Here is a 23471-nt window from a genome sequence, read left to right as displayed (position 1 = left end):
ACTTAATGGCTTAAAATTAATAAAGATAAAAATAATAAAATTATTTATTAAAAGAAGAAAGAAAAAGAAAGAAAAGAAAAATGAGTCTCCCTGAATTCCTCCATACAGTGGTGTTTGGATTGGAGAACTTTCTTTCCAGCACCTCTGATACTGGGATCTATCAGATTCAGAGTTGGGGCAGTGAGTAGTTCCTTTTGTAGTTCTTTTCTACTTCCATCAAACAGGTTGGTGCCTTGTGAATGCTAAGCACTGTGCCATGTTTCCTGCTTGCCCTGGCCTGTTAATCCTGTGTTGTCTACATCAGAACTGGAGATTTATTTTGTTTCCTTCTGTACACATGAAACCACTGGTAGCCCCAACTAATTTTGCAGCATGTGGCCACTTAGATACCCTATGTCCTCCAGCAGCTCTCCTCCATTTGTGCTTCTGGGAGTGAGGCAAGTGTCTGAGCAGAGGACTGTTCCTGACTGGGGCAAGCAGACTACGGCATTCCAGGCTGGAGGAGGCAGCTGTGGGAACCAACCGATCCATTGGCCTCTGTCACTCACCAGAGAGGGTCGTGCTGCTCTCTACACCCTGACCTCCCTGAGCTTAAACATCTTAGCAGGTGTGTGACCAATCCTCCCTCGCTCCATGACTCTCTCTCATGGCTGTCACCTACCCAGTCACCTCAGTAGGTGTCCCTATGGTCCCTGATTTGTGGTGGTTCTATGATTACTAATCTGTCAAAAGGCTCAGACCCAAGCAGTAAGACTTGTCTTTATGGCTCCTGGTTGTACTCTCCTCTCTGAGACACTAAGTGCACAGCAGTGGATTTCAGAGCCAATCTGCCAGACTAGATGGGTCACAGCTTGCAGTGGGTTTCTCTTGAGGCTAGGACTGTCGATCTGTTATTTTTTATCATCAGAGCTGCTTGTACTTTTTGGGCAGAATCAATCGTGTTGCTTTTCCTCCAAGGACCCAAGATTGGCATCCCCACTACTTTGTGCTTTTCTCTGTTTGCCTTTCTGGTTTTCTGTGCCTTTTAGCTTCCCTCCCTCCCTCCCTCCCTTTCTCTCTTTCTTTATTTTTGCAGGTACTCCTTTCTTTCTCTTATAAATATAGTTTTTCCTTTGTTGCCCTAACTTTTCTTACTTGCAGAATCACTCAGAGGTACTTGTACCATCTGACTTAGCAGTCAAGCTCAAACTTGATGTGAGGCAGAATAAAATAATTGCTGCTTTGTCTTTTTTTAGAATAACATATTTTTTGTTCATTGAAGAACTAACCCCTAAGAGAGATGAATATTAAGAGTGCTTTTCATGCTTCAGGCCGATAGAAAAAGGGAAAAGGCAATCTGGCTAAATAATAGATCATTGTGGAAAACATTCAATTTTTACCTTTATTTATTTATTTATTTTTGGGCCATACTGGGGATTGAACTCAGTGCCTTTGTACTGAGCTACATGCCCAGACCTTTTTAAGTTTTATTTATTTTACAGGGTTTCCCTAAGTTGCTAAGTAGCCTAGCCTGGATTTAAACTTTCAGTCTTCTTTTCTCAGCCTCCTGGAGTGCTGGGATTACAGGTGTGTGCTACCATGCGTGACTCCAGGGGCTTTCAATTCCAGGTTATAATAAATGCGTCATTTTTTTTCTTCCATTACCTTACTGATTGACATTTGAGTTGCTTCTAATTTTTGTCTTTTTAAAATGCATTTGCTATGAATATTCTTATACATGTCCTTTTTTTTTTTTTTTTTTTTTTTTTAAAGACGGTCTCACTAGGCAATTTGGGCTATCCTTGGCTATATAGCCCAGGCTAGCTGAGACTCCCAGTGATCTTCCTGCCTCATCCTCCCAAAGGCTGGGATTACAGGCATGTGCCACCAGGTGTGGCATGATACTCATTATTTCTGGAATAAGATGAAGGTTCAGTGTTGGTTTTTTTGGTACTGGGGATCGAACTCGGGTCCTTGTGCTTGCAAGGCAGGCCACCAAACCACTGAGCTAAATCCCCGGCCCCCGCACTGCTGTTTTAATTTGCATTTCTTGAGTGGCCAGAAATGTTGGGCATTCTTTTGAGTGTTTATTTGCTGTTTATTCTTTTTCTTTTGAGAAATATCTATTCATTTCAGATGCCCATGTTTTGATTGAGTCTTTAAATTTAGGAGGTCTAATATTTTTTGAGTTCCTTATATATTCTAGATATTTATCCTTTGTCTGAGGAGTAGATGGTAAAATTTTTTTTCCCATTCTCTAGGTTGTCTCTTCACTCTGTTGGTGGTTTCCTTTGCTGTGTAGAAGCTTTTTAACTTGATGTGATCCCGTTTGTTGATTCTTGTTATTTCTTGTGCAAGTGGGGCTTTGTTCAGAGTCTCTGCCTGTGCCCATATCTTCAAGAGTTTTGCCTGTTTTATCTCTCAGCAGATTAATCTATTTTAGTATTTAGATCTTTGATCCATTTTGGTTTTAGTTTAGTGCATGATGAGAGAGATAAGTCTAGATTCAATCTTTGGCATTTGGAAAGCCATTTTTCTCAGCACCCTTTGGTAAAAATACTGTCTTTACTTCAGTGAAAGTATTTGTCTTCTTTGTCGAAGATAAGGTAGTGATGTGTACCTGGATTGTTTCTGCATCCTCTGTTCTGTTCCATTGATCTGCAAGTCTGTTTTTTTTTTTTTTGCCAACACCGTGCTGTTTATATCACTGTAGCTTTATAATATAACTTGAAGTCTGGGATTGCCTACCCTGTTTTGGTTGGATTTTTTTCTGGTTTTGGAATCAGGGTAGTGCTTGCTTCCAGAAATGACTTTGGGAATATTACTTCCCTTTCCATTTCATTAAAGAATTTGAGGTGTCTTCTCAAAAGTTCTTTGAGAATTCAGAAATAGTCTATCAGGACCTAAGCGTTTTTTTAGTTGGTCGTAATTCAGAAATAGTCTATCAGAACCTAAGCATTTTTTTAGTTGGTCGTATTTCTGTTACTTCTTCTATTTCACTGAGTGATACTCTTATTCAGGATCTTTATATCTTGGCTCAGCTTTGGTAGTTCATATATATCTAGGAATTTCTCCATTTCTTCTGAATTTTTCATGTTATTAATGTACAGGTTTTTGAAGTTACTACAGACAATCTTCTGAATTTCAGCAGAATCCATTGTGATTTTACCTTATTTCAAATTGCATGGATTTAGGTCTTTTCTTTCCTTACTTTGGTAAGATTGGCTAAGGGTTTGTTTATTCTTTTTATTCTTTCGAAGAACCAACTCTCTATATTCATTGATTTTATTTTGTATTTTTTTGTCTCAATTTCTTTAATTTCTGCTCTGATATTTATAATTTCATTCCTCATATTAGCCTTGGGTTTTAATTTTTTTCCCCCATAGGACCTTGAGGTACATTATTGGGTTATTTATTTGAGCTTACTCTTTTCTGATGTGGGAATTCACCACTATTCTTGCACTCTGTGTCATAGGTTCTGATATGTCATACAGGCATTGTTATTTGATTGTAGAAACTTAATTGTTACTTGAATTTCATCTGTAACCCATTGATTATTCAGGAGGGTACTATTGAATTTCCTTGTGTTTGTTTAGTTTCTGTGGTGTCTTTTTTCATTGATTTCTAGTTTCATTGAACTATGATCTGATAATATGTGTGGGATAATTTTGATTCTTTACATTTATTAAGCATGCTTTATAGGCTAATATATGGTCTGTTATGGATAAAGTCCCATGTGCCAATGGTAAGAGTGTGTATTCTGTATTGTTAAATGAAACACTATGTAGGTATCTCTTAAGTCCATTTTTTTGAACTCTGACATTTTTTCAACTCTGACATCTCTTTGATTTTGTCTAGTTGATCTGTCCATTTGAGACAAAGGGATATTGAAGTCTCCTATTAAAATTGAATTTGTGTTTTTCTGATTTTTCTTGTCTATGACTGTTTGTTTTATGAAGTTGGGTGTGCTGGCATTTGGTGTTTATAATTGCTATCTCTTTCTATTGAACCATCCCCTTAACCAAATGTAGTGACCTTCTTTGTGTCTTCTGGTTAGTCTTGGCTTGTAATCCACTTTTTCTGAAATTAGTGTAGCTATTACTGCTTTTTTCTGAGTTCCCATTGTATGGAATATTGTTTTCCATTCTTTGATTTTTAATCTGTGAGTTTCTTTTTGAATTAAATGTTTCTTGTATATTAAATGTTGGATTTTGATTCTTAATTCACTCTGCTAATCTGTGTCTTTTGATTGGGGAATTGAGACCATTCATATTGAGAGTTACTACTGAGAGGTATTGACTTATTCCTGTCATTGCACTACTATTGATCTCCCCCATACACACACACACGCACACACTGTGCCTTAGCTGCTCATCCTGCCAAGTATATTCATTCTTTTTGAGTTATTGGCATTTTGGCATCATTATCTTTTTCTAGGATATCCTTGAGGATTTTTTGTAACACTGGTGTGGAGGTCATAGATTTCTTGGAAATACCTTTTCATGGAAATATCTTATTTTCCTATCAATTTTAAAGGAAAGTTTTGCAGGACATATAAGTTAGAGTTAGAAGTTGTTATCTCTTAGGGTTTGAAATACTTCTCTCCAAGCCCCCTAGACTTAAAAGTTTGTATAGAGACATTCACGATAATTCTAGTCAGTTTATCTTTATAAGTGGTTCATTTCTTTTCTCTAATAGCTTTTAAGATTTTTGTTTCTGTGATGGACTTCGGTACTTAAGTATAATATGGTATGGAAAGTTCTCTTGTAGTAATGGCTGTATACCCCATTTATTTGGATGTTTATCTTTCCCTGTTTTGTGACATTTTCTGCCATTATTTCTGTGAGCAAGTTTTTTTTTTTCTTTTGGTACTGTGAATTGAACTAGGGCCCTTGCACTTGCGAGGCAGGCAGTGGCACCACTGAGCTAAATCCCTGACCCTAAATTTACATTTTAAGACAGGATCTTGCTATATTGTCCAGGCTGGTTTAGAACTTGAACTCTTTGCTTCAGCCTCTAGTGTAGCTAGGATTCTAAGTAGGCCACCATGCCTAGCTCTCCCATTTCCTTTTATAGACATCTTAATTACTTTTAAAATCAGATTTATTACTTTCTGTTTTATTCTAGAAGAAACTCTAGTTGAGTTGCGTGATACAAATTTTGCATTCAGAGAAACAGGTGTTAATTGAGAAAACAGCTCATATCGATCAATTTATAATATATAATTTGATATCTTAATTTCTCTCTGTTGTGGTTTTTTGTTTTTCAAGGAATCATCTGTTGCAGTTTGCTTTAGAGTCACCACCCATATCTCCTGCCTCTTTTTCCTCAAAGAAACTTGCTGTCAAAGTACGGAGTCCTGGAGCCTTCAGAGAATCTTTAAAGCAAGGCAACAGGGCAATGGACAAGTTTTTGATCAGAGAAACTGGTGGTTCTACATCAGAGGTGTTGATAAAAGAAAATGACAGCAAATTCAGCCATCAAAAAGAGGCAAGCCCTTCTTCTACAGAGACCAGAGAGACATGTTTTATAGAAAAGATGACACTTGGTACCCCAGATGCTAATAGGGCTGAGATACCCTCTACATCCTCTTTGAAACAGGTTGCTAAAGGTAGGAGATTATTTTCATATGTGCATTTTCTTGATGGAAATTCTGTTGTCTATATGGCATAACAATAAATAGCAGTTTTGAAGAGAAAGGAGTGGAAAGGAACAGACCAGAATTTACCTTAACACAATCACAGAGATGGATATAATCATTGCTTATAGATGTGTTTATTTTCTTTCTCTCTCATAGAGTGGAAATTCCACATGATCCTTGAAAAAAATGAGACAGTTTAATTAGCTTGTACTTCAAGTATGACAGTAGCTTTCTATTTTTCTGCCCCGATACCCAATATAGTTCTAGTTTAATCTTAAGTAGCTCTTTTTATCATAGTTGTTTCACTCCTTGACACCCCCATGCTATACTGATTGGCATTTAGAGCCACTGCGCTAGCCATTCCACCTTATTTCTTCTCTTTCTCTCTCAGTTGTCTTGTCCTAGCCAAGCTTACTTACCCACTGTTCTCCCACCACTTGCCAAGTGTTTTTGTAATCCTGGAGCACAGACACACCCGTTTGTGTATTGTCTCTTACTACTGTCCTGGTACTATGGCAGAGCTGCACAGTAGTGACCCCAGTATGCCCGGAGAGCCTGGGTCATTGGCTGCCTGGCCTGCACTCAGCACGTTTGCTGACTCCTGCAGTACGCCTTTCGGACTGTGTTTTATTTGTGGACTAGGTTAGACAACATTGGTATCTCAGCTTATATTACTTTTTCCCTTTCTACAAATAGTAAAGTCTTTCTTTTTCTTTTTAAACAATACAGTGGATTGTCCTGTGTGTGGGGTTAACATTCCAGAAAACCACATTAATAAGCACTTAGACAGCTGTTTGTCACGTGATGAGAAGAAAGAGAGCCTGAGAAGGTAAGAAAGTTGACCATAACCCTCCGTTGCTGTAGCTAGATGCTTCTGATGCTTTATAACTTGAAAAAAATTCAGTATTTTATGTCTTTGACCAGTTGTCATATCCCCTCTCCCACTTGCTTTTTTCCTTTACTCTTGTTTGGCGCACCTCCCATTTCCTCTCCTCTTGTTCTTTCCTCAGCTCTCACTTTGCCAAATGTGATTAACTGTATTGAATATGTAACTACTTAATATACTAAGTGTGTATCTGACTTTTAAATTTTGACCTGAGAAATTAGTGATTTAGAGTTCAAAAAGTTTCTAGAAAGAAGAAACTTCTTTTCTTCTTAGAATTTTAGAGCTCCTGTAAAATCTCTTGGCCAAAGAAAGCAAGGTGAAACTCTGAATATGGAAAATATGAGATCTTGCTGCCGTTCCTAGAATACTCAAAAGTTTTAAAATTTTAAATCAAGCTTTTTCAAAAGTTTACTTGGTTTTGGATAAGGCAGGTATAGATAGATACGTGATACAAGAAAGGATGCCAAAGCAGGTATAAAATATAATGTCCTTGATAAAAAATATTTTTAAAAACACATAATGTCCTCCTAGGTTGTATAACTAATGAGTCATCACCACAGTGTCAGCATCCAGCTGCTATGCTAATCCGCCTCCATTATACATCAGAGTAACAGTGATTTCTTAAACCAGTCCACTATTATTATACATATACGCTGCTTAGGAATGCAATTTTAATTGAAGTTTAATTGCAGAGTATTAAAGGAAGCAGAAGCTTCGATTTAGATGAATCTGGTGCTGAAGGGAGGAAGTGAGGTGGTAGTTTAGGGACAGTAAATAGCACCATCAAGGGAAGATTTTATTTTTAAAAATAGGGTTGTTTAAGCCTTCAGTCCTTTTTCTGGTAGTTTCTGCAGGGAGAGAGCAGATGGTCAGTGGAACAAAGTGCTGAACATAAGACACCAGCAGTTCAGTAATGAAGTTATCCTGGACCTGCTGAAAGGACTTTTTTGAACAGGAAGTAAGGGGGAAAGAATAGGTAATAATTCAGAGTTTTGGGAAACAAGAGGAAGGAAGCTGAAGACCTGAGTAGTATTTGGAAAGTGAGATGAACAGAATGATTGGCCCTTCTTTTTGATCTATTTTGAAGGAGTTGGAGGAGTGTTTTCCAAAAGCCATGCTAGTGAGGCAGGGCCATCTTAGCATTTTTAAAAAAAAATCATTAAAGATAAAGAGGTGGCACTTTTAAGAAGTATGTGTGGGACAAATGCAAGTTCCAAAGGACAGACTCGTGCTGTGGTAACTTGTATCAGCTGATAGAGGAAGTACAGTGATCTCTCATTCATTACCCTGAGAGACACACTTGACTCCAGACCTGGGAAGTCTTGTATGCATAGTTCTCTCTGCTACCATAGGGATAAATTTGTTGATGAAATAAGAATTTTTGGTTACTTAATGGGGATTCTGAATAAATGAAAACTGGATAGTTGAAGACCCCCTTTTCTTTTGAGAAGTTTGTTTGCTTTTTCCCCCAATAAAGTGAGTTGGGGGTATATAAGCTGAGTATTTTCTACCTAAAGAGTAAGAAATCAGTGCTGATAATCCAGTAATCTAATTTGGGGCTTTATTTTCTAGATTCATTAATTGTATTCTAATATATTTAGCTCTGTATTTAAAGTCATGTTCACACATGAGTGATATATTAAGTTTAAGTTCAGTAGTGATTCCAAATCCTGCTCTGTAGAGTGCTGTAGTCTTGACAGTTGGTCTGTAGTACAACTTAGAATGAGTGCAGACTGTGTTACCTCTTACTACATTGAAGGTGATAAGAAACCATATATAAAGATAACTAATGGGCATGTTTTCATCAAGTAATTCCTACATTTGTTTTAGCCCTAAACCTTTTTGGCCTCATAATTCACATCTTGCAAAATTGTTCAGACATACTTAGCCAGCCATTCTGCAGCATCTCTCTGTAGTTTTGTCCTGTCTCTGGCATCTGGCCACTTTGAAGAGCCTTGGCCTGTTTTTAAGTCTCCACTGCAACACCCAGACAAGCTGTCTCCTAGATCTGGATGAAAACTCTTAACCCATCCTGTGTGAAATCATCTCACAGTTCATTCAGAGCACATACTCTTCCTTTTGATGTTCTCAGATTGTGAGTGCTCTCAAATGCAAGATTCATTTTCACTAAATTGTGGAAGATGGATCAGTGTCAGTTTCATGTTTAGGGGAACTTTCCTCTGGCTTCCTAATTTTAACTTCCTGTTAGAAATTGTTGGCCTCAGGTAGTGCTTTTCATTGTAAATGTTGGTGAACCATATAGTTCTTTATTAGAACCTCACATTTATAAGTTTTATAACCTATCTTTAATAAAATAAATGTGTTGGATAAGGACTTAATGATTTGTTTCTCTTTGTATGCTTGTTATAAACGCCTGGAAAATGATTCAGTGGTTGCAACCTACTGTGATTTTATTTTGCTATAATTTTGTCAAATCTTGGAGTCCAATTGGCTGTCATTATTATAGGAACAAATTTCAGAAAAATATACTCTGTTGGAGTTTGCAGGTGTTTTTATAGTTAATTACTTTCAGATTTTAGTAGTAGAGCATAAAATAAATTATTTACCCAGGAAATAGCACTACTGGTTAGTAGAGAAATATTTGGTAGTTTTATCTATTCTAGAGTGTACTGTTTTTCTATATATAATCTTTGGACCTGATCTTTTTATCTGGGGAAACTGTATCAGTCCGTGCTTACTAGAGGAATAGATTTAATGCACGATAAACAAATATGAGAATTTACAAGATTGGCTTATGGTGGAAGCCCAAGAGTGCAATAGGATTGTGTGGTGGAGATCCAGAGGATCCAGTTGAAGACCTGGAGGTCACTATAGTGTCCTGTGTGAGTGTATATGAGGAGGCCAAAGGATCTGCGATAGAAGGCTGAAGGGTTCGTGCTGGAAGCCAGGAGACAACATCCAAGATAAAGGTGAAGACTGGAGTGTCTCGGAAGAAACAGAAGCAAGCCTCCCTTATTCTATTCAGGCGACAAGCCCTTTCACATCTAGGGTGGGTCTTGTGTCTTCTGTAAATCCTTTCAGTCACACTCAGAACTATGCTGATCCAGTTTAGTTGGGTGTTTCTTACTCAAGTTGGCACAGTCAGTTAACTATCACAATTCACCCCTTATCAACTTAACAATTTCTGTAATCATAGTCTCCAGATACAAGGACAAGTTCATGCTGCCACTGTCCTGCATACAAATGGAATCATGCTAATTCCCTCCCCAGAACAGAAGACAAGTTTTCTTTGGGTGATGCTTACTCATAACATTTAATGACTTGAACACTGTAACATAGGTTTAATAATACTTAAAAACCAATATCATCAAGATCATCAACATTATATTACATGGGAAGCATATTAGATGAGAACTATTACAATTATAATCCTTGTTTTCATAACTGATCATGGGATCATAGCTGGTATTTAGAATTACTTTATTCCACTATCCATTCTGTATTCCCTTGCCCTTCAGCAAGCACCTCAGCAAGTCTTGGTTGTTTCCCTAGTGGGTGACCCATACCTTCATTCCTGAAGGTTCCGGACCATTTGTCATCCTGACTGGATTGGGCTGTTGTCATTTCCCACTGACCTTAATAACAGGCAAGGGTAATATTAGGAGGTGCACTCCTGTGCTCCAAGTATATTCTTCTGTCCATTGTGGAGGAATAGACTAATTTCCCCTGATAGTCTGGCTCAGTCACCCCTGACATCACCATAGCTCCCTTTTTAGCTTGTTTACTCAGGCACAGGGAGACCAAAATGACCAGAGGGAGTTCTTACTTCCAGTTCAGTGGAATCATTGTGCTTCCTGGAACAAGCGTTTCCCATTCTGAACTCAGACTTTGAGGGCAGCAGAGGATAAAGCCATAGGAACAGAAAGCAAAATTGTTGCTAGTGGATCCCTAGGGGTAGTGTGAGTAGTCTCATTCTCATTCCACCCATTGATTCATGGAGCATGGGAGACACAGCACCATATAGTGGACGCTGATTCACAGCACATGCAGCCTTTTGAAGAGCCAGGCCCTAGCCCTGAAAGCTATTGCCACCTAGCTGGCACTCTTAACTGATTGTCTTTGAAAGACCATTTCACCCTTCTGCCAATGCAGCCATCTGGATGGGGAGAAACATGGTAAGACCAGTGAATTCCACAAGCATGAGCCCACTGCCTCACTTCTTTGACCATGAATGTGTTTCTTGGTCAGAAACAATGCCGTGTGGAATCCCATGATGGTGCAGAGGCGTTCTGTAAGTCCATGGATGGTAGTTTTGGCAGAAGCATTACATGCAGGTAAGGCAGACCCATATCCAGAGTAAGCGTTTATGCCAGTAAAGATAAAGTGCTGTCCTTTACATGATGGAAGTGGTCCAATATAATAACTTGCCACCAAGTCACAGGCCGATTGCCCCAGGGAACGATGCCATGTTGGGGACTCAATGTTGGTCTCTGCTGCTGGCTATTGGGCATTAAGCAGTGGCTGTAGCCAGATCCGTCTTGGTGAGTGGTAGTCCATGTTGCTGATCTCATGCACAATCTCCATCCCTGCCACCATAGCTACTCTGCTCGTGATCCATTGGGCAATAAGAGGGGTGGCTGAAGAATGAGCTTGACTGCTGTCTATAGAACCAGGTCATCCTAGCCATTTGATAAAGTCCTCTTCTGCTGACATCACTTTTTTGTCAGTGTTTACATGGTATACAAATACTTTTATATTCCTTGCCCATATGGAGAGGTCTATCCATATACCTCTTCCTTAAATTCTTTGTCACTAATCTTCTATTCATGTTCCTTCCAAGTTCCTGACCATCTGGCCAGACCAACAGCCCATGAATCAATATACAGTTGCACATCTGGTAGTTTTTTCTTCCAGGCAAAATGTACTACCAGGTGCACTGCCTGATGTTCTGCCCACTGAAGATTTCCCTTCACCACTGTCCTTCAGGAATATCCTGGAAAAGGGCTGTAATGCTGCCGCTCTCCACTTATGGGCAGTGCTTGCATGACATATAGAACCATCCATAAACCAGAGCCTAGCTTTCTCTTCCTCTGACAGCTGATCATATGGTATACCTCATCAGGCCATAATTCCATGCTGGGACACAGAAGACAATATGGCAGGAGTAGGAGCCATGGCCATTTGGGCAACTTCTTTATGAACTTTACTTGCACCATTTCCATTCAATGATGGACTATTGTTGTGCACATCCAAGCTATGACTTGATAGGTCAGATAATACCCATCTTACAAAAGGCAACTCAGGTTGCAAGGTAGCCTAGTGTCCCATGGTTAGATATTCACTTTCCAGTAAGGCCCAGTAGCAGGCCAAGGGCTGTTTTTCATAGGGATAGTAGTTGTTGGCAGATGGTGGCAGAGCCTTGCTGCAAACTCCTAAAGGTCTCCACTGCAGTTCACGTATGGAGGCCTGCCAGAGACTCAGATCACATCCCTACCTGCCCCTTCAAGTACTGTCAGATCTGCTGGATTGTTTGGCCACAGTGGCAGAGCAGCCTGCACAGCAGCCAGAACTTGTTGCAGAGCCTTCTCATGTTGAGCCCCACTCAAAACTAGCTGCTGAGTCACACATGCTAAGTGAGGAATGTGTTGCCTCTGAAATCTAGATAGGCCTGCCTGGCATTGTCTTCCTTTTTCAAGTGTAGCGGGAGCCAAATGTGTAATTGGGATAGATACTTTTTACCTTAGAAGGGATATATCTACATTCCCCATACCACTGGACTTCTAGAAATTTTCCTGAAGTAGAAGGACCTTGAATTTTAGTTGGATTTATTTCCCATCCTCCGGCTTGCAAATGCTTTACTAACAAACCCAGAGTGGCTGCTACCTCCTGCTCACTCGATGCAGTTAGCATAATATCATCAATGTAATGGACCACTGTGATACCTTCTGGGAGAGAAAGGTGCTCAAGATCCCTGTGAACTAAGTTGTGACACAGGGCTGGGAAGTTAGTATAACCCTGAGGTAGGGCAATGAGGGTATATAACTGACCTCACCAGCAGAAAATGGATAGGTATGGAGCAGAAGGCATTTGCCAAGCTGTGTACCAAGTACCAAGAATTGTACTGATCTGCTCAAGCAAGGACACCACATTTAATACAACAGCTGCAATTGGACTCCACTTGATTTAGTTTATGGTAATCTATGATTTCCCAAGACCCATCTGTCTTCTGCACAGGCCATTGGGAGAATTAAATGGAGATATGGGAACCACTACCCCTGGATCCTTCAGGTCTTTGATAGTGGCACTAATCTTTGCAGTCCCTCCAGCGATGTGATATTGTTTTTGGTTTACTATTTTACCAGGCAAAAGCAACTCTAAAAGTTTCCATTTGGCCTTTCCAGCCATATAGCCCCACCACTACAAATTAAGGAACCAATGTGAGGATTTTGCCAAGAACTACTATCTATCCCAATTATGGATTCTGGAAAAGGGGAAGTGACCACAGGATGCACTTGAGGGCTTATTGGACCACTGAAAGTCAGACCTTTGCTGTTGATCACCTGACATCCATAGGCCCCCGCTTTTACCGGAGGGCCGCAGTGGTGTCTTGGATCCCCTGGAATCAGCATTAGTTCAGAACCATTGTCCAGTAGTATGGTCATCAAAATGTCTAATCACTTTCTTTTCCCCCAGTGCACAGTGCATGCACCTTCCCTTTGGTGATTAAGTGCTGCCACTTCACCCCTGCCACTAACTCTCCCAGTTGAGTGACTTTGGTCCCCACTGTAAAGTCTGATAGAGAAGAGCATTGACAAGGCTCTGTAGGTGTGCTGGTGCTCCCCTTATGAATCTTTTTCTCAAGGTTTTAATGAAGGGTGCATTTTCTGGATCATCTCAGTGTGGAGGATTAGGTTTAACATGACAGATCCACTCCAGCATACCCATTTCCCTGAGCTGTTGAATCACCCATCAACAATAAACCAGCGAATATCAGGCATCTCTAACTCATTCACAGTGGGCCATCTTTTGATCCACACTTCTAACCAGCCAGATAAGCTATTCATACCTTTTTTTTTATTCTGCAAGCTGCAACATTAAATTTAGAATTCCTCCTTAGCACGCCCATATTGAGAAACTCAGCCTGATCCAGGTGTATGTTTTTGCCACCATTCTCCCACACCTGCTCATCAGGTCCCTGCTTATAAGAGTTAGAAAACCCAAGAAGTTCTTCAGGAGAATGGTGGACCTCGTGGTTCACATTATGTACCCCAGCCTTTGGAGCTTTTTGTGATTTGAGACTGGTTGCAAAAGTGAGTGGTGAGGGTGGGTCCTGAGGAGTGTCACTATTATCATATTTGGCCAAAACAGGATTAATTCCCCCGGGTATATTAGGAGAGGCCAACATCATTGCAGGTGGGGGTGGGGATGCCTCTGCCACTGCCGGTGGGGAAATCTCTTCCTCTGGAAAAATAATCTCATTAAAGTGGAGGAGTGCGACATCCTTAGCCTCATCAGCATCTTCCCAAACATCTCCATCCCAGTTTACTGGATCCCATTGTTTTCTAGTCAGTGCTCTCCTCACCCTCACTTCAGATACCCTTCAAGGCTGAGCATTACATTTATGCTATGTTTCAGCCAGTCACATTATTAGGGCCTGTGTTTGGGTTTTTACAGTTTCAGCCTTGTGGCTAAAGAAATGGAGATTCTCTTTCAGGACACACTTAGAAACTTTTAGATTATTTATGTGTGTCTGCATCTGGGTGTTTGAATCTTTGTGCTCCTTATTTTCCTTTATTAATTTGTCTTCATGGTTAGAAGGCTTAGATTTTCTTTGCATATCTTGAGCTCATTATTTTCCTTCGCTAGTTTGTCCAGAGATGCTAAGAGCAACCAGATAGTATTATATTTTCCACTCTTCCAACAATATTCAAAAGTAACTATCATATATGGAGTTGTTAAATTTCTTACACTAAATAAGTGATGCATCAGGCTAATCAAATGCACCTACGTTGGGTATTACTTTAAACAGTTCACACCAAGAACCATCAATATTCCCCACATTATCTATCAGGAGAGGTTGTGGTGTCTTTAGATCTCGTCAAATTAGAAAGCCAAATCCAGGAACCACTAAAACCATTAAAGAATTTCATTTTTACAATTCTGTTTCTCTAGAGCCACTACTCCCAGTAGCAAAATCTGTATCAGTCAGTGATTACTGGAGAAACATTTAATTAATGCAAGATAAACCAATATATAAGAATTTACAAGATTTGCTTATAGTAGCTGCCCACAGAGTCAATTGTGGAAGCTCGCAAGAGGGCTGTCTGTGCCCTGGAGATCTGAAGGATCCAGTTGAAGGGGTGGAGCTCACTGCAGTGTCCCATGCAAGTCTGTGTCAGGAGGCTGAAGGGCCTGTACTGGAAGCCAGGAGACGACATCCAAGATGAAGATGAAGATTGGAGCTCCTCCTAAGAACAGAAGGGAGCCTGCCTTCTTCATTTCCTTTCATACCATTCGGGCAACAAGCCTGTTGGTTGCTGTCACTCATGCCCAAGCTGGGTCTTCTGTCTTCAGCAAATCCCTTCAGCCACATCCAGAACTATGCTGATCCAATTTATTGGGTGTTCTTACTTGAATTGACACAGTAACTATCACAGGAACCATATTCAAAATACAGGTTTTAGGTTTCCACCTCTGTCTGGCCTGAAGTGTGGATGGGTGTTGTAGAGAAGGGGCTGGGAATATGCATTGTAAGCAAGCGCTCCAAGCTATTTAAGGGATACTGGAGTTTGTTTGGAGAGCTTAGTGTGAACTGATTCTGTACAGATCCTATGTAAACCTTGTTCTTTTGATAAATCTGTTACTTTCAAGTCCCCATTAATTTTCACCTGAATCTTTGCTCCTCTCATTTTGAAGTGATTGTAATTGTAATGATCTTGAAAAACACTTGTTAATCACCTCATTGGCCATAGAACTGAATTGTGTGATGGATTCAGGCTAAGGAGTTCCTCTTTGTGAAATTATCTCAAGTCATTGATACTTTTCAGTAATTTGGTATTTATAATAACTTTGGGGGGAAGAGTAGGAGAAAGTAATATGACTTGTTATTACAACATTTTTGTAAGTTTTTGTTATGAAGATTGAATGAGTCCATGTGGTGGTAGTGCACAGGTGTACTCCTAGCCCTTGGGAAAGCTGAGGAAGGAAGTTCACAAGTTTGAGTCTGGCCTGGGTAACTTACCTGTCTCAAAAATAAAAAATAAAAAAATCCTGGGGATGGAGCTTAGTGCGGAGGCCCTAGGTTCAATCCCTAGTACAAGAGAGGGAGACCAGGAGGGAGGGAGAGAGAGAGAAAGAGAAAAATGAAAAATGAGAAGCTAGATGGTGATTTTGCTAATACAGTTTTTTTAAGGGCTTATATATTAACTTAAATAATTGAGGAGAACAGAACCCTATCACATTTTTGCTATTTTTGTGCATTTTAGGAGATGACACCACAAGAGTATACCACATGAATATTACTTGTGGGCCAACTTTTTTTCAGCCGTGAGTCATTTTTTCAGCCGTGGTCATGAGTTCAGTGAAGGTAGCTATCATCCAGGTCTTCTGATTCTCATGCAGTACTTTTGCAAAATTGATTGTCCTGAATTTGAGGGGAAGTTTTGCCTGTAGATCAGAACTTCTTCTAGAGAAGTTAGGTAATAACATAGCCTTCAATCCATGGAGAATCCTGCAGTCACATCCATACTCTAATCATCTAAGGTAGCTCATTTTTATAAGAACTTTGCATGGAAACCATGGGTAGATTTTAGGGAAAGTATGCTCTAACGAGGTAGAGGACTGAATAGGTCTGCACAAGTGAGATTTGAAGTGCAGTTCTCGTAACACTTAGGCTGTGAGCCTTGGGTGCAAGTTTCCAGTCCACATCTTCAGCCTTGACCTCTTTCTGAGACCTGAGTCTTTCTCTCATTTTGGTGCCACCTGTACCTACCTGTCTATCTGAATGTTAAACTTTACCCACAAGTTCTCTCCTCTTTCCCTGTTTGTCTTATAGCTTCACTGCTCTCTCAGTCACACACAGATGTTGATTGTGAAGGTAAGCTACAGTTTTACATGATAGCATTTGATAATTCCCAATAATCAGAGATTTTTCCCCCTTTTACAGTTCTGCTCAAAAAAGGAAGCAGCTGCCCAAAACCGTGTATAATTTACTCTCTGATCGTGATTTAAAGAAAAAGCTAAAACAGCATGGATTATCTATTCAAGGAAATAAACAGCAGCTCATCAAGAGGCACCAAGAATTTGTCCACATGTATAATGCCCAGTGTGATGCTTTGCACCCTAAGTCAGGTAAAGTAGTAAAACAAGTTATTATCCTCCAGGTGAAACAGTTCTGTGTAGCTCAGAGATTACAAAATGTAGAAGGAAAATTTTAATGTGTTTTTGATAATAGATTAAATATGCAAATATATTCCTACAAAAAGTACTTAAGAGAATACTGTGATAGGCCAGCTTTTGTCTCCCTCAGCCCATGTCCCAGGCCCAAGGTCCTCTTCTCAGAGACTCTGCTATCGCTGGCTTCTCAGGTGATGCTGGGTAGAGGGAGCAAATTACTTGAGATCTTTTTACCTCTGTTTTAATTTTTAAGGACAATAATATGACTGAATTTCTGATGTTTTAAGAGAAATTGATGATGCAGTGCATGGTGTGTATCACATGTCTTGTGTGGTACCTTAGCAAGTAGCACTGAGTAAAAGTTGCCATTGTGATTACTATATACAAATCTGTGTCCTTTTACAAAAATATTGGTGTTCTGTGTACACTGTTTAGTGGTTCCTGCTTTTTTTTGGTACTGGGGATCAAACTCAGGCCCGTGTGCTTGCTAGGCAGGCGGCGGCACCACTGAGCTGAATCCCCGGCCCTGGTTTTTGCTTTTTGTTTAGCTACACACATATTTTGGAGTTTTTCCTATTATATTAGCATATATAGAGTTGCCTCATTTTTTAAAAAAAATTGAAGGTAGCATGCTAACAGAAAAGTGCACAATTTTTAAGAGTATTGCTTGATAAAGTATCACAAAGTAAATTTGACAGAGTGAAAGTGCCTTCGTTGCCACTGTGGAGATGCTGTCAGCATTGCGGGGTCCTGTCTGCCTGCCTCTTGCTCGCTGCCTTCTGCATTCTGATATTTTACTACTATCCTGACTTCTAACTCCGTGTATGATTTGTGTCACTTGTTTGATCTTTTTATCAATGGAATAACAGCTGTGGAGTCTGTCCGTGGTTTGTATACCATTGTGGTTTTTTCCTTTTGTTGCCATACAGCATTCCATTGTATAAAGCCTGCTTTATCCTTTGAATGGTTGATTTAAATTCTTTCCTCCTTTTGGCTATTAAGAATGAATAATCTTTTGCATGTCTCTTGGTGTACATAGACTCACACTACTGTGGCATATAAATTCCTGGAGTGGAATTGCGGTGTGATACGTTTGCAGATGTTCAGCTTTTACAAACCTGTGTGCGTCTTTGCAAGTTGTTCTAATTCTTGATCGCATCACTGTTGTGAAATGACCTGGCATTAACAGTCGGTTATTTTTTACTGTTCTGTCTCTGTCTCTGCCTTACAAAGAAGGTAACTCTGAAATGTTCAATCTACTTTTGGTGGTTTTTTTTCCTGTTTTTCGCAATCTTTCTATTAAAACTAACCTTTGCTAGGTATGGTGGCACCTGTGATCCCTGCACTGTCGAGGCTAAGGAAGGACGATCGTTGCAAATTCAAGGCCAGCCTGGACTACATAGTGAGAGAATCTGTCTCAAAACCTCCTTATCCCCCCCAAAAAATCCACCTTCGGTGCTCAGCCCATCTGAGCCCTTAGTCTGTCTTATGGAATGAAGTATTGTCTTATTGTAGAACTGTAACGTAAGGCTGATGATGCTCTTCAATTTGTTGTAATTTCATCCTTTAACACCTTGTTGGCCTTAGTATCTGTGAGATTTGTGGTGATGTCCTTTTACTTTAGGTCTTGGAAATGTGTCCCTCCCCTCTCTCTTTTTCCTTGATTGCTCTGCTTATAGGTAATAGATTTTATTCATCTTTCCAAAGCATTAGCCTTCATTTTCATTGACTTTTCTCAACTTCTCATGTTTTGTTCATTGAATTCCAGTGAATTATTATTTCCTTCTTCCTACTTTAGGTTTAGTTTGGTTCTCTTTTTCTGTCTTATAGTGGAGGCTTATATAATTAATTTGACAGTTCTCCTAATGTAAGTATTTAAAGCTTCAGAATTTCTTATGAGCATTATTTGACTTGTATCCACAAACATTGATAGGTTGTATTTTCCTTTTCATATGGTTACATAAACAGTATTTTCTAATTTTAACTTTAAAAGATTTTTGTACTGGAGAATGAACCCAAGTCCCTGCACACTGAGCTACAGTCCTAGCCCTTGTTTAAAAGTTTCTTTTTATTGTGAGATAAGGTCTTGCTAAGATGCTAAATTGCCCAAGCTGGGCTTGAATTTGTAGTCTTTCTTCCACAGCCTCCCAAAATGTTACAAGCACGTGACGCCACACCTGGCAATATTTTCAGATTTTTATGTTGTTTTATCTTTGACCTGTGGGCTATATAAAAATGTGTTGAATTTTCAGATTTAAGTTGAATACCCCTTATTTGAAATGCTGGGGACCTGAAATGCTTTGGATTTTGGATTTTTTAAAAATTTTGAAATATTTGCGTATACTTTATGAATTATACTGGGGAGGGAACCCAAGTCTTAAGTAAAATTCGTTCCTATTTCCCATATAACTTCTTTTGTCATTGCCTGAAGGTAATTTTAGGCAATAGTTTTAGTGTGCCTGCATCTTAATAGTGACTCAGAACCTGAAACTAGGTGTGAAAGTTTGTTTATGGTATGTTGGTGCTCAAAAACTTGAATTTTAGAACATTTCAGATTTCAGATTTGGTACACTCGTGTGTGTGTTATCATTGTCTCTTGATATCATTTTCAGTTATCATTGTCTCTTGAATCTCTGATTAGGTATGTGTACATTTATTATTGTTGTGATTTCTCCTTTTTTCTCCCTCCTCTCCCTCCTTCCCTCCTCTTCCTTTTTCTTCCTCTTCTACTCCTCATTTTCCTCTTCTTCTTTCATTCTCTTTTGTACTGGGGATCAAACCCAGAGCCTTCATGCTGAGCTACATCATCAGCCCTTTAAAAATTTTTTAAAAATATATTTTTAGACAGAGTATTGTTAAATTACTGAATTGCCCAGCCTGGTCTCAAATTGTGATCCTCTTGCCTCAGCCTCCCAGAGCTGGGATTACAGGCCTGAACCCCCACACCTGGCTTGTATGGTTATGCCTTCTTGTTACCCAGAATTTGTTGCTTTTCTTCTAAGAGAGGGGCTCCCAATATAGTTTTTTTCTTTTTCCACCCAGTTTGCAAAGCCTAAGATGAGACCAAGGACCAGTAGCACAAGTTTATATAGTGGTAAAGGAATGAAGAAGTGGGAGTGTAGCTGGCAAATCAGTCTTTCGATGTGTTGGGGGTGGGAAAGTCATAAGGTTGCGATAGGCTATTAAAGTGGAGGAATATTCATGTCTTTTCTTTGGATGAGCAGAGAATTTTTAAAATCCTTATAAGTTAGATGCCAACTCAATTCTATTTTTTTAAAGTTATTTATTTATTTTGGTACTGGAGATTGAACTCGGGCCCTTATGCTTGTGAGGCAGGTGGCAAAACCACTGAGCCAAATTCCAGTTCCCAACTCAATTCTTTCTTCTTTTTATGCTCTCAGTTTTGGCCATACTGGTGGAGGGGCTGTCACTTAGCATGGAAGTTGGATAATAGTGAAGCTTAGAGGTCATCTGAGGGTCACTCTGGGGCCTGTCTCAGATCCCCTGGGTTTGGGCTTGCCCACCTGCAGAGGGATTTCAGCAGACATCCAAATCCTGTTCTCAGAGATAAACAAGATTAGATGTCCAGCTAGGTTCAGGTAGGCATTCTACTAGGTAACTTTCTTGGTGAGCTAACCTATTTATCATTATGAAACATTCATTTTTGCTTCTGCTAACAGTCCTTGTCTCTAAATCTACTTTATTTGGTACCAGTATAACCACCTCATTTATCTTAGTTTACTCATTTTCTTAAACTTGTTACACTTACTGAACTTTAAACTATGTTTTTTGTAAGCAATATAAGGCTTGGATTTTCTTTCTAAATTTGACAAACTCTGCTATTAATTTGTAGGGTTTCAACTGTTTTCGTTTTCTATTTAATTAGGATCTTGCTCATTGTTGTATTCATTCTTTTTCTTTTCCTGCTTTCTTTGAGATTAGTTGAGTAATTTTTAGTTTTCCATTTTATCTGTACTAGTGGTTTGTTAGTTATATTTCTGTGATATTCTGATAATGATACAAAGATATGTGTGTGGCAGGGAGCCAGTTCCTGGCTCAAGGCTCCTGAAGCCCTTGTGTGACTAGAGTAACAGGAACAGCTTTTGTAATGATATTTAGTTTTTTCTCCTTGGTTCCTGAAGAACAAAGGTAGTATTTGTTATTTATAGTAATCTCTACTCCACGCCAGTGTTTTTTTGTGGTACTGGAGATTGAATCCAGGGACTTCTTAATGAATTGCATCCCCAACCCTTTTCATTCTTTACTTTGAGACAAGGTCTTGCTAAATCACTGGGCTCAAACTCACCATCTCCCAGCCTCCCAGACTGCTGGGATTATAGGTGTGAGGTACCATGCCTGGCTACAAGCCCTTTTCAGCCATATCTGAGTTGATATTAATGAATGATTTTTGAAGAGTTTTAAGATAACCACAGTAAGGGGGTCTGGTTGGCAGGGGAGACAACCTAGTGCCCAGAGAGGATTCAAATTCCCTGGCCCCACTTGGGATAGGGGGAAGGCTAAAGATCGAGTTGGTCACCAATGACCAATTGTTTAATTAAGCATGCTTAGATAGTGTGTCCTTTATGAACGCAGAAAAGGAGGGCCAGTATATGTGGTAGAGGGGTGGCCTGTCAGGCATGAGGCCCTGAGTTCAATTCCCAGCATCTCAAAAAATAAAAGCAAACCGAGAAAAGGCATGGGTTCAGGGGGATTCTAGGAAGGTGAGTGAGAATAAATCCACATTTCCAGAGGTGGCAAAAGTCAACCACAGGGACAGACATTCCTGCTCTGGAGTCCCTTCCACATCTTGTCCTTTGTCTCACCCTTTGGCTTTTCATTGGTATCCTTTAAAATCTCCTTTGTAATTAACTACTAAAGGCAGCTGTTTCCTGAGTTGTGTGAACTGCTTTAGAAAACTGCTCCATTGCAAAGAAGGGGCTGTGGAAAACCCCTGTGATAGTCAGCCAGATATGCAGTTAAAAGAGCCTGCAGTTTAGGATTGGCAGGGGCAGTGGAGTGAGGGCCTGCAGGCTCCTGGGATTTGATGCCTCTCAGCAGGTGGCGTCTGAACTGACCGGGACACCCAGCTGGTGCCTGCTGCAGAGTGGATTGCTTGGGTGCTGATGAGGGGTGTCAGAGCATGTTACAAAAATATGGTGAGGAAAATGCGTTTGTTTTACACACACACACACACACACACACACACACACACACACACACTTTTTTGGGGTGATTATTCTAGTTTCAAATAATGTTACACTATTTCATGTAACGCGCGGTCCTTTCAACTTCCATTCATTCTTATTGTCGTCATAAATTTTTCTTCTGTGTATGTTAAAAAACAAAACTTTAATATTTTGTTAGCATTATTGCTTTAAACTGTCAATTTCCTTTTAAATACAGGTATGAAATAATATCTGTATTTACCTGTGCATTTACCACCTCCAGTTTCCTGTACTTCTTTGTATGGTCCTAGGTTTCCACATGATGTCATTCTTTTTTTCCTGATAAACTTTATTCAGTATTTCCTGTGCTATTGAGGTGGATTTTTTTCAGCTTCTACTTACCTGAAAATATCTTACTGTTACATTCTTTTAAAAAAATGTTTATTTGGAAATATTTTGGACTTACAGGAAATCCAAAAACTATTCTAAAGAACGCCACATATCCTTTACACAGATTCACAAAATTGTCATCATTTTTACCTCATTTTTCTGTTTGTATATGTGTGTGCATATATATGTGTGTATTTATTTTCTTAAAAGTTATATAATCTTGGTTCTTCACCCTGAAAATACTTTATCATGGATTTTCTTAAGAAAAGAAGTTCTTGGCTGGGTGTGGTGGCACACCCCTGTAATCCCAGCACTCCGGAGGCTGAGGAAGGAGGATCACTATGAGTTCGAGACCAGCCTGGGCTACATAGTGAGTTCCAGGTCAGTCTCAACTACATAGTGAGACCCTGTCTCAAAAAACCAAAAAAAAAAAAAAAAAAAAAAAAAAAAAAGAAAAAGAAAAAGAAAAGTTCTTTTACCCCACAGAAAGGCTGTCAACTGGAGCCCACTGAACTGTGTTAGAACACTCATTTCTGGTGTCTCTATTCCAGTCTTGTCAGTGGACCCAGAAATGGCCTTTATGGATCTTTCTTTTGTGCAACACATTGCATTTAGTTGTATTATCTTTTTAATCTCTTTCAATCTGGAATGGTTTCTCAGCCTTCTTTATCTTTCATGACATTGGCCTTTTAAAACAATGAAGTGTCTCTGTGTGTGTGTGTGTGTGTGTGTGTGTGTATTTCCAAATAGAGTATTTCTCATTCTGCTTTTGTGTTATGTTTCCTTATAATTATTTTCCTGGCCAGAATACTATATATGATGTTTCATTGTCAGGGTCACTTCCAGAAGTGTTTGACATTTAGGAGGCCCTTATGTATGACATCAGTTGGTCACTTGGTTAGTGTCTACAATGTACCTGTGGTACATTTCCCCCTTTGCTACTCATAAGAAATATAATAACACAAATCTGTTTCTTTTTTGCAAGAATCTTTTTGGTTTATGTCTTGTAATCTGCATAACTTTTTCTTTTTTCTTTTCTTTTCTTTTTTTTTTT

General features: G+C 39.4%; 1 protein-coding gene across 4 annotated transcripts in view; it reads left to right on the top strand.

The window, feature by feature from the left end:
* Positions 1-23471, top strand: part of Rad18 (RAD18 E3 ubiquitin protein ligase) — a 143107-nt gene that overhangs the window by 40425 nt on the left and 79211 nt on the right. For all 4 annotated transcript variants that reach the window (XM_010618704.3, XM_010618714.2, XM_010618721.3 and 1 more), the window contains exons 5-7: positions 5250-5590; positions 6350-6449; positions 16633-16817. In XM_010618704.3, coding sequence (XP_010617006.1) covers positions 5250-5590; positions 6350-6449; positions 16633-16817 — 626 coding nt within the window. The remainder of the gene's footprint in view (positions 1-5249; positions 5591-6349; positions 6450-16632; positions 16818-23471) is intronic.

The sequence above is a fragment of the Fukomys damarensis genome, unplaced genomic scaffold (assembly GCF_012274545.1).
Source record: "Fukomys damarensis isolate Sample0158 unplaced genomic scaffold, DMR_v1.0_HiC HiC_scaffold_24, whole genome shotgun sequence".
NCBI lineage: Eukaryota > Metazoa > Chordata > Mammalia > Rodentia > Bathyergidae > Fukomys > Fukomys damarensis.
Note: the sequence above shows the minus strand (reverse complement) of the source record. Positions and strands in the feature narration are given on the sequence as shown.